Source organism: Myotis lucifugus, unplaced genomic scaffold (genome assembly GCF_000147115.1).
Source record: "Myotis lucifugus unplaced genomic scaffold, Myoluc2.0 scaffold_30, whole genome shotgun sequence".
In the NCBI taxonomy this organism is placed as follows: Eukaryota; Metazoa; Chordata; class Mammalia; order Chiroptera; family Vespertilionidae; genus Myotis; species Myotis lucifugus.
This window is the reverse complement of record NW_005871078.1, coordinates 5,935,505-5,947,577: the sequence shown is the minus strand read 5'-3', so window position 1 is coordinate 5,947,577 and position 12,073 is coordinate 5,935,505. Positions and strand designations below refer to the sequence as shown.

At 40.4% G+C, this 12,073-nt stretch overlaps 1 protein-coding gene across 1 annotated transcript in view; it reads right to left on the bottom strand.

Moving 5' to 3' along the window:
* Window positions 1–1,438: 1,438 nt before the first annotated feature.
* PKP2 (plakophilin 2) overlaps window positions 1,439–12,073 on the bottom strand; it is a 74,067-nt gene continuing 63,432 nt past the window's right edge. The window contains 3 exon segments of the mRNA XM_023752271.1: window positions 1,439–3,292; window positions 3,443–3,530; window positions 9,840–10,029. Of these exon segments, the coding sequence (XP_023608039.1) occupies window positions 3,224–3,292; window positions 3,443–3,530; window positions 9,840–10,029 (347 nt within the window). The 3' untranslated portion in view covers window positions 1,439–3,223.

Below are 12,073 nucleotides of genomic sequence, written 5' to 3'. Positions count from 1 at the left end.
GGGGTGATGGGGGGTGGGGCCAGCCACTCGCTGGCTAGCGCTATCCCCCGATCAGCCCGTGGGTCACCTCCTGCAGAGGGAGGCCAGACTGTGGCTTAGGCCCACTCCCTGAAGGGGAGTCATCAGTCTGACAACCCCCGAGGCTCCTGGTCTGCGAGAGGGCTCAGGCCAGGCTAAGGGACCCCCCCGCTTTAAGTGCACAAATTTTCGTGCACTGGGCCTCTAGTAAGTATAGATAAAAAAGGAAACAAACTTTTTAAAATATATTTTTATTGATTTCAGAGAGGAAGGGAGAGAGAGAGGAACATCAATGATGAGAGAGAATCATCGATCAGCTGCCTCCTGCATGCCTTCTACTGGGGATCAAGCCTGCAACCTGAGCTTGTGCCCTGACTGGGAATCAAACCACGACCTCCTGGTTCATGGGTCGATGCTCATCCACCAAGCCACACAACAAACACTTTAATGCAACAGCTAGTGAGTCTTAAGTTGGGCTAGTTACAGGATCATGTTGGGCATTAGTTGAATGAGCGCTGGCATATTTTTCTTCTCTGTCACTTCAATAAGAACTGAGTCTTTTCTGATGCAAGAAGATACTTTAAGGAGGACATGACCAGATGCCCTCTAAATTCCTTCTTAATCCTCAGATTCTGTGACTGAGGCTTCTTCAGTTTTGCTTAAAGTACACATATACTGAAGTCATCATCATTCCAATTCAGTAAGTTCATCACACATGTTATTTAAAGGAAATTTCATTTATAACTATAATATATAAATACAAATATTTCCCATTTCCCTTTTCTTATAGGAAATTGCTTCTTCAGAGGGTGATTATATTGGTTTTAAAGTGGTTTATCTACTCATGCTGTTTATTTTCCCACTTGACATGTTAATCTCCTCTCTATTTTGTCAGATAATCCTTTAGTTATTCCCATGGGTATAAACAAATGTTTCCAGTTATAGAAATGGCAGGAATATCCCATATTCCTGAAGACCACACAGAATTCCTGACAAGGCACAGCCCTTTGGAACTCTTAACATGAATAAATGCAAAGGCCCCGCTCAGCTGGTCAGTTCCTTTGATGACATAGGCACAGTCTGGGTACGTGGGAAATAAAAGAGCTTTGTGTGTGAACCAGTGATCAAAACTGATAATCAATCGAATGATGACTTCCCTCAGAAATGTTCACAGATACAAAGCATGAAGTTTTTGTAAACAGAGTGACAAAGCAAAACACAGGGATCAAACATAGTCTATCTTTCGTGGTCACAGACTCACTCCATTAACTAAAATTTAACAATAGCTAACGCACTTGTATGTCTCTCCGTTTTAACATGTTTTAGTCACTAGCTAGTCTTATCTTTCTTATAGGAAGAGTTACTTGTTAAAGGATTAAGGACTTTAGTTAGGAAAGAATTACAAAGCAATTACGAGGTATTAAACTCTTAGTCATTAGATTAAAGTTTATCAAGTCAAATCCTCAAATGTCACATCAATCATATCACATATATTAAGATACATAAATTAGATGCCCAGATTCTAATGCAGGCAACATTATTTTTGCCTAACTTTGTGGTGAACTTTACTAAAGGCTCCACTAGTGCCTTAAAAAATACGGAAACTTCTTGAACAGAAATCAGTTACCTGGAGAAATAAAGATACTCCAAATGCCTATTGTCAAAACTCTGGAAAAAGAGAATTTCTATCTTCAGTATTTTAAAAATGGGTATCTAAATAATTTCAGGTTAAACTAGGTTAGTAACTTCAATCTTCTCCATTGAGCTGTTAAAATGGAAAAAATTTTAAGTTCTAAATATAATAAAGACTTACGTACACATTCAAATAGAAAATGGGGATTTATTTTCTATTACACTTTTCTGGACAAAAGGAGATGAATTTTTTACTTCTTATTTCTTATAACAAACATTGTCAGATTTCTTTTAAAAAACATAAAAAAACAGAATTGTAGTTGAGAAGATTACTTCTTTATGAATGGCATAAACCAGAGTCCAGTTAAAATAACACTTAATACAGATTCGCCCTAATAGACGATGTTGTCAACTTTTACATATGAGTACTTCTCATATCACTTCTGGGTGGCCTAGACCCCTTTATCCTCAATATAACATCTTTATTTTTCTTCTCTAGAGTTTCCTTTACTTAAAATAATGGCTTGAGGAAGATTATGAGACATAGTGGCTCTGTGCTCTTTTTTAAATGTTGGGCAAACTTGGGCTGGTTGATAACAACTAACTCATTTAAATGAACTGTGTTTTCAGAGCCCTAGGCTGGCCCTGCAGTTTGAGAGACCTTGGTTCCTTTTGTAGCTAAATATAGAGTCCATTCTTCCACCAGCCCACTGCAGAGGCTGAGAAAGTCCAGGAAATAGATTACATTGAGTGCTACTGTTCAGAAGAGATTTGCATTTAATGCTGTTGTTATAGGTAAAGTATTTCCTTAAGCAAAAATCTCATTTACTCAGTGGTTAGAGGAAACACTGAATTTCATAGCCAAAGTTCCTTTTTCTGTAGAAAAGATTTTAAATCTGCTTGATCACTACCTTTCAATTCTTTTTTCTTATAGACATGCATGCTCCATGATTTAAACTTAAGTTCATTTAAAGTCAGAGAAAAAATTCAAGAGGATAAGAACAAGCACAAAGTCATAAAAAAACAAACAAAAAACAGTTTTGCCATTAAATTTTCTCCTGGATAACTTAGCAAATATTTGTCTTTTCCATTCTGTTTTAACACTGCAGACAATATATGCATGGCTCTCTGGTGAAGCAATGTGCATATAAGTGACAAAACATGGAAATGTAGATAAAACTTTTAAAATCCTAGTAATACTACAACAGCTTCTTTCCTTATTTATTCTGTCAACATCCATTCCACATGAATTCACATTTCGGTTCCAGGAGGGCATGAGCCATAAGCCCTAATCCCAAAGACCACTATCTGTGGAGGGTAAATAGAGCCTGCTGCCAGTATCTTCTGGTGGCAAACTTGTGAAAATCTTCTGGAAGACTAATAAAATCATATTCCGATTATTTGTCTTCTGGATTCGGGGGACCATAGAAATAGAAAAGGATAAAAACAAGGCATGCTTTATTTCTGAGGTTTCTTGGACTGGGAAGTAGAAAAATAGGTGTTTTCCTTTGGGGTTTTTTTTGTGGCCGAGAATGGTGAGGTTGGTATTTCTGAGAGCACTTTTTCACTTTCCTCAGTCTTTAAGGGAGTGGTAGGCTTTGGTAGTCCGGCTGTTGACAAAATCTGTCTTCTTAAACTGAGCCTTTGGAATAAGCAAACAAAAAATATGATCAATAACAACATTTGCACACACAAAACTGCAGTTCTTAGTGATTTCCCACCAGGGTCAGACAAGTGGGCCATTAGGATCTGGCTCTGCTAACTAGGACACATGCCTTTTGAGCGCTCTTACCTTCTTGTAGGCATTGTGGAGCTCCGTGTGTGTCCACAGGGCATATAAGAGAACAGAAGCGGCTTTGCTTGCCTTGTTGGAGGCAGAGCTGAAAGAAGAAAAGGACATTCCGAGATCAGTGAGAATGTGTCTGAGGCTCCTGGAGGTGGCTGTTGGACAGTTTGTAAATCTTCTTTAACTGCTGTTGCTCAGTAGCCATCCATTAAGTCAGGTTACTCACAATGACAAGAGAATCAAATGGTAAGCTTCAGGCCAGGGACCACTTTTTAGAAAGTCTCATTATTTTTTAAATATATTTTTATTGATTTCAGAGAGGAAGGAAGAAGGAGAAAGAGATAGAAACATCAATGATGAGAGAGAATCATTGATCACCTGCATCCTGCACATCCCCCACTGAGGATCTTGCCCACAACCCGGGCATGTACCCTAACCAGGAATCAAACCGTGATCTCCTGGTTCAAAGGTCGATGCTTAACCACTGAGTCATGCTGGCCAGGCTAGAAATTAATTTGAAAAAATCTTTTAAATATGTTTTTATTGATTTTTCAGGGAGAGGAAGGGAGAGAGATAGAGATAGAAACATTGATGAGAGAGAGCAACATCATTGATTGGCTGCCTCCTGCACACCCCCTACTGGGGATCGAGCCCACAACCTGGGCTTGTGCCCAAACTGAGAATCAAACTGTGACCTCCTGGTTCATAGATCAACACTCAACCACTGTGCCACTCCAGCCAGGTGAAAATTCCTTTAAAACCACTAACAGTGCTAACAAATAGTCTATAGAGCAAATTTTTGATATTTATAAGGACTATGTTACAAATCCTTAAATTTATTTATAGAATACAATTTACATTTATATATTATACTGTCATTTATAGAATATATATGTATGCTTATAATGTGTGTGCATGTATTTTTATCAGGAAAGTGTGACTGAAAAATATATATCCTTCTCTTAGACTGAGTGACTCTATAGGTAGGAATAATTTTTTCAAGTTAATAAATTCTTGTTGGAACATTTGTTAAAATAGGTTCAAAATGTCTTTGTTCTTGTGCAGAGCAAATGTCAAATGTGTTCCTGTTTTAAATCCAAGTTACCACTGAATTTGACATTGTATTTAGTTTTTGATGTTCTGCTTTTAAATTTGTCCTAAATTTCCTGTTTCTGGCTGAGGAGAAAATGCTTTCTTTGATCTTTTTCTCGTCTACCACCTGAACTTTCTTTTAACAAAGAAACATATCTTTTATCTTTCCTATCATAGGAGTTTGTAAACATGCAACCGAGAATAGAGAATGCAAAGCTGTATGGAGAAGTGCATGCTGGGCTCATTCTTCAGCTAAAAGCCTTTCTCTTCCACACCAACCGGGCAGAGAGGGTAAGGCAGATCGGCACCCTACAGAATTTTTTAGTTACCTCATGGATTTCTCAGACCAGCTTGTTTATAACTGAGATACTAATTAATCCATGAAAGCTATGGGTCCCTAATATTTAAAATTGGAAAGAGTTCAACAGCAAGTGAAGGGGAACAGAATACACCACCCTAAAATATGCCTCTCTGGCACGGGATTATTTTAGCTGATTATGTTTAAGAAACAGCAGACATAGGGAAAGCTCTGAAAACTGAGTGGAAGTTACCCTTGAAAGAGACATTTATAAGGAAAATCTCCATTTGTAAGGAGTTTCTGTACCAGAAAGTGAGGGATGACTAAATCTTTAGAAAGTTTGATCAATGGAGAAGGCAAGGAGTTAAATCTGCCTAACAACCCTTGTTTACTGTGCTTTTCCTGGGAATCCCCCTAAACTGGCCTCCCCTCTTCCCCAGCATCTTTTGTTAGAGGCTTGGGCCATTTCTAGGAGTTACTCAGTTTTCCTGGGTCTCTCCCAAGGATACAGAAGGGCTATATCAGTGGTTCTCAACCTTCCTAATGCCGCGACCCTTTAATACAGTTCCTCATGTTGTGGTGACCCCCAACCATAAAATTATTTTCGTTGCTACTTCATAACTGTAATGTTGCTACTGTTATGAATGGTAATGTAAATATCTGATATGCAGGATGTATTTTCATTGTTACAAATTGAACATAATTAAAGCATAGTGATTAATCACAAAAACAATATGTAATTATATATGTGTTTTCCGATGGTCTTAGGCGACCCCTGTGAAAGGGTCGTTCGAACCCCAAAGGGGTCTCGACCCACAGGTTGAGAACCGCTGGTCTATATGTTATCAAACTTCCTTTGTTTTTCTCTTGTTAATCTGTCTTTTTTATTGCAGGGGTGTCTCAGCCAAGAACCCAGTGATACTGTTGTAATTAAGCTAGTTATTAGTAACAGGAAAGGAGCAAAGGGAAGGCCAAATATTATAGACATATTATTTAGGCAGTTTCACCATGAAGTTAAAGCTTTATACTCCCCAGGGAGCCGCCAGTCTATTCCCTACAGATTGCTGGAGGAAGGCACTGAACAGGGGGCGAGAGAGACATGACCAGTAAAGTTTGGGTGACATTGGAAAGGTACTTGTTTGTCAGTTACACCTGGGAAAAGGTCACTGGCCAGAATGGGCGTGGCCACTGCAAGCACAGGAACATTTAATCCCCTAAACAAAAGAGTTAGCTCTCTTGTTTTTTCTTGGTTTCTCTTATGCTCTTAGCGTGCTGTGCTCTTGATTGACTCCCAGTTTGGGGGCTCTCACACTCCTGCTTCCTGCATTCACCCACATGACCACCCCTACACACAATGGACTAATGGACTATATAACTAACCTGCTGCTGAACTGGACCCGGCTGCAATTTGGAATGGAAACTGTGGACACTGACTTTGCTTTTAGCTCTACTGAAGCCCCAGCTGCACTTCTTCAAGAACTGGATTAAGGGAAATGGGACTTTGGAAACCAAGGGATGTAATTCAACGCAAATAAAAATCACTCATCCTCCCGTGTGAGTCTCAAAAAATTATTTTTCTTGCGATATCATAAGGACTCCATCCCCAATACCTCAATTCCCCCGATAACACTAGAAGGGTAGAGAAAAAAGTATTTTTCCTCCCCTTCGCAAGGGTGTTATATTTATAAAATTTGTTTATAAGTTGGCTGTTGACACTTGGGAACTCATTTATTCAAAGATAAAATGATATACATGATAATTGGTCCCCAGGCTAGCCCGTGTGAAAGGATTTCAACCTAGAATGAAACCAGAGGATATGAAATAGAGAATGTCACGCATGCCCCCTCAGAAGAAGAGAACTTATGAACTGAGAGACTGACTCCCTGTAAATGTCTGACTAAAGAAGGCTGAGACTCCCCGGAAGCTTGCTGCAGCATGGGTTACCACACTGTCATTTCTCTGCTACTCCTGAATGAGCTCAAATTCTGGGAACCTGAGCTTGCCTCAGTTAATGTCTTCATTTAAATTGATGCCATAAATTACAGGTCAGCTGTACAACACTTTAGCAAGCAAGGAGCATCAGGCACAGACGGTAGAAATTCCTTGTTGACTTTTTCTCTTTTCTTTTTTTAGACAGGGCATGTGAGGACTGGCTCACAAATGGACACTTGGGGCAACAAAGAAATAACAGATTAGCTCCTCCATATGTTGCTAAGCTACAAGAAGTACCCAAAAGTGATGGTGTTAAGCAGAGGTAGTTAGCTAGTTATTAATAAAGAGAGGGACCAAAGGGGATTCAGACATTGAGCTTAATAAACTAGGGAGCTGAATCAAATATTAAGCTTAATAAACTGGGAAGCGAATCACACATTGGGCCTGCTTCACTAGGAAGTTACAGCATCCCATTAAGCTGGATTTACCAGGAGGCTATAGCATTAAATTCATGTACACACTCCAGGGTATCGTGGAGGAGACTTAACCCTCCAAGCAGCCAGGAAAATCTTCCAGTGGGGTGCTGCCTGATGATACCAGATTATGGGACAGAGGAGGAGAGAAAACTCCTCTGCTCAGCACATGCACAGTAGAAACCAGATGACACAACAGAATTCTTAGAAGTCAACATGGCACAGGGGAGGAGCTTCTACTTGAAGCATGTGAACTAAAAGCCAAAAGGTGATATAAAGAGGCAGAGCCTAGCCTGGAAAAATCTGGGAAAAGAATCAGGTTGGATTGGGGGCATGAAACCCTGGTAGGTCCAGGAAAGGGATTGGTTAAGGGCAGGGCCCAATGACAGCCCAGGAGAAATCAGGAAGTGGGTTAGATGGTTTGAGGGACACCTTGCCCGTTATGGAGAACCAAGAAAAAACATGGAGGATTGTCAGAAGTTTCAAGGAAGTTGCTGCTAGAGCCTGCCCACCCCCTACATCCCCGAGGGTGTATTATTTCTCTTCACCCCAATAAAAATCTTACCACTACATTTAAACTTCTCCATGCATGAGCCCTTTGAAATTTCTTTCTTGAGACACTACAAAAGAGCCCACTTTCACCAGCAACAATAGTGTGTACTCCAATGTGCCTGTTATGTCTGAGTACTCAAATAAGTAAAATCATGCAGTCTTTTGGAAATTTGCTTAGAAGTTTGGATGACTACTGCAAATAGTCATTTCTGTTTTGCAGCAATAATTCACTTTTTCCCCCACAAAGACAGACCAACTGCTATTTGCCAGGCTCTGGGAACAGGTGAATATTCCCTGCTCTTAGGAACTGACCTTCTAACCAGTGCTCCTTTTAATCGTGTGGCTCTGATTCTGAATGGGGTCTGCCCTCCCATGAACTTTGCCAGAGGGGGGCTCAAAGCACAAGGGGTTTATACTGGGTGGGGCTGTGGTAGAGGACACAGGTGATCACCCAGGATGCCACAGACCCCTCTGCTCACCCTTGTGTGGCCAAGCACATGCTTGTCCATTATAGAGGAAGTCCATTTGCTTTGCAACTCATTAGAACTGGGCTATAACATTTCTCTCTTTTTTAGTTATTTACAAAAGTAAGTTGTCTTTAACAAGTCAAACATTTCAGAATTGTATAAAGAGAAAAAGATAATAATCTTCATGCCCCCTTTAGATCCTATCACTCTAAATTAAGTAATATTAATAATTTGATTATACCAGGTTTTTCATTCTCTTCCTTCCTTTTTATTTTATTACTAGAGGCCTGGTCCACGAGATTCGTGCACTTGCGGGGAGCAGGGGGGGGCGGGGGCATCCGCTCAGCCCAGCCTGTGCCCTCTCACAGTCCAGGAGTCCTTGGGGGATGTCTGACTGTAGGCCCATGGGGAGCGGGCCTAAGCCATCAGTCAGACATCCTTAGTGCTGCCATAGAGGCGGGAGAGGCTCCTGCCACCGCTGCTGCGCTCGCCAGCTGTGAGCCCTGTGGGAGTGCACTGACCATCAGAGGGCAGCTCCTGCGTTGAGTCAGTGCACGTCATAGCGACCGGCTGTTCTGCCGTTCTGTCGATTTGCATATTAGCCTTTTATTATATAGGACTAGAGGCCCGGTGTACGAATTTGTGCACAGGTGAGGTCCCTTGGCCTGGCTGGCAATCAGGGCCGATTGGGGCTGTCTTGCCCAGTCCTGATTAGGCCGATCGGAGCCAGCCAGCCAGGGGGAGGGACTGTGGGAGGTTGGCCAGCGGCAGGAAGTTGGCTGTGGGATCGCACTGACCACCAGGGGGCAGTTCCTGCATTGAGCGTCTGCCCCCTGGTGGTCATTACATCGTCATAGTGACCAGCCGGTCGACCGGTGGTCCGGTTGTAACGGTCACTTAGGCTTTTATATATATAGTTATTTTAAATCCTTATCCGAGGATATGTTTTTATTGATTTTTTAGAGAGAGAGAGAAAGGGAAAGAGAAACATCGATGTGAGAGAGAAACATCGACTGGCGGCCTCCCATACTTGCCCCAACAGGGGACTGAATCCACAATCCAGGTATGTGCCTTGGCTGAGAATCGAACTCGCAACCTTTTGGTGTATGTTCCAACCGAGCCACCGGCCAGGGCTCTTCCTCCATTTTTAAATGGGGAAAATTCAAAGATAGAAATGGGGATGTGGGATGATGTATATGCATTAGACTTCTCTTCTCAAAAGGGAACAAGAAGTGGAAGAGATGTGACAGAGAAAACTGGGAGAGGAAGAATGTATTATGCTGCCTCCCACTTGTGTTATCACTACTTCTTCTTAGCCACCTGGGCCAACATGGGCTCCAGATTTCAGGAAGGGTATTCCCTGTCCATAGTCCTCCCACTCTGCCTACATTCTGCTGTTCTTAAATCACAGCTGACGTTCTGGGAAACAAATTAATTCATCAGGTCAATAAAATGCTGGAAGCTCTGGAGTTTGACCACCTCTGAATGTTGCCCATGGTCCACAGTGACAATGTTCACAACTAGATTTACACACGGGAGTGGTGGTGGGAAAGGGGAGACAGCCGATGGGCAGATGCTAAAGGACTTACATATCGCCTGCGCTGATAGTCATAATTTTCTGCAGGCCCCCAGTGTTTAGAAGGTCCCGGGCATTCTGGTAACTGTTCTGGGTTAAGTTGTTCAATGTGTAACAGGCAGAGGCTGTAGTTTCAATGAGAAGCTCAGTACTTGGAACTGTGTCAGGAATTATGGCAACCAAATCAGGTAGAGTTTCTTTGGCTACAAAATGAAAGAAAAAGAACACGTGTTTAAAAAGACTGTTTTTTAATCTCAAGATCCCAGTAAGTTTTGGGTAAAGAACATTTTAAAGAGAAAATACAGCATATGGAAAGATGTAACTTCTCTAATATTGGAGTTTTGAAAGGATTTTTAAAAAGATGATGCTGTTTGCTCAATACACTGGAAATCTTTTCAGAAAGGAATTTGATAGAAATAGCAAGAAATTTAAAAATTTTCACATTCTTTGTTTGACTCAGTAATTCCACTTCTAGAAATTCAAACTAAAGATATCACTTTAAAAATAGAAAAAGCTTTATGTAGAAATCTTTATTATAGCATTATGTATAAATGAAAAATTATAATAAGTCTAATATAATACATCTGCAAAGAATTTTATGTAAAATATATCTATGAAGCACACAAATAATAAGAAAATACTTATATTAATATTCTATATAAAAATCTATACTTATTTATATAAAGAATACATAATATTATAACATTAGGAAACAAAATACACATAAGAAATCTTAGAAGTAATACATTAAAATATTAATAGTTGTTTTTCTATAACAGTATTGATGGTGACCTAAGTATATTTAAAAAAATTATCTGCCCAAAGTTTCTTTAATACACAAATAATACTATCATTTTAAAAAGATAGATTATTTTAAATTTATTTTTCACTAACTATGCAAGTTCTTGGTAGCAGGGTTTTAGTTTGGCTTCTTTTGTAGAAACAAGAGCGGTAGTAATGGTTGATGATTTCATTATACCTTGCCCTATGGTATATATTTTGGACAGTATGAATTTATACTTGATTTTTTGCAATAATTATTTTCACAGATGCTTTCTCTTTTTCTCTAACTAGATTGGACTCTCCTTAAAAGATATGGAAGGGGAGGGTAGGAAGAGATCAACCAGCAAAAGCATATGCATATATGCATAACCCATAGTCATAGACAATAGGGTAGTGAAGGCCTTGGAGGGGCAAAGGGGGAGAAGGCAATGGGGGGAAAAAAGGTCATATGTAATACTTTCAACAATAAAGATTTATTTTAAAAAAAGATATGGAACATATTTCTCTTGCTGTTGTAGCTCCTCAGAGCTCTTTAATACAGTGTTGTGTTTATTGTAGTTTAAAACAAATACTTCTGCTTAATTTTATTATTTTTCATCTGAGTTTATGTGGCACCTTGAACTGTACTTCTCTCTCTATGAGTCTACATTGTGATCCGTTACATGAATTCCAGATGTGGCTACGGGTCCCTTGACGACAGTCATAGTATTCGTTTGCGGATGTCTATCTTCGACTGCCATGCCTATAACAGAGACCTTCGATAAAAGGAACTGAACAATGTCATCCTTTGATGACACCTGGGCCCCACTGACAGGAAAGGCATACCTTCTACTCCAAGGCCGGAACACTTCCTTTTTGACTGTGTTTCAGCATCGCAGCAGAGTGTGAAGGGCTTAGATCTCATCCTCCAAGGCCACACCTCTTTAGTTTCAGTCCTGTCTCTGCCACTTAATGGCTGTGTGGTCTGGGTCAGCTACTTAACCTCTCTATGCCTGGTTTTCCCTAATTTGTAAAGTGGGTGTGTAATAATAGTATTTACCTCACAGGGTTGTTTTGAGGGACTAAATAAGTTCACATGTGTTACTGCATCATAATACCCTGTGCCTAGTAAGCTCTCAACACAGATGAATTACTATGAGAAGGTTTCCTCTTTTTAATAAGTTACACCACAGAACTAAAGGCCTTGAGAACATGAAATTTCCTTCCACTGAATTTAGGTTGAAAACGTAAAAGTCAGTCTGTGACAATCACAACAGAAAATGCTCAGTCTCTCTGTAAGGTGCGGTGGTGGCTGCTGAGACCGGGGCTGCCCACAGTGAGAACAATCACTGATGAGTGACCCCACCTTTCCCCCTCACCACCACCAGCAAGTCCACTTCTGTAGATCAATTTTAAGGTGGAAAGGTAGGGTCACGTCTAAGGAGTGAGAATTAGAGAAGATAGAGTCTTTAACATTTTGTATCA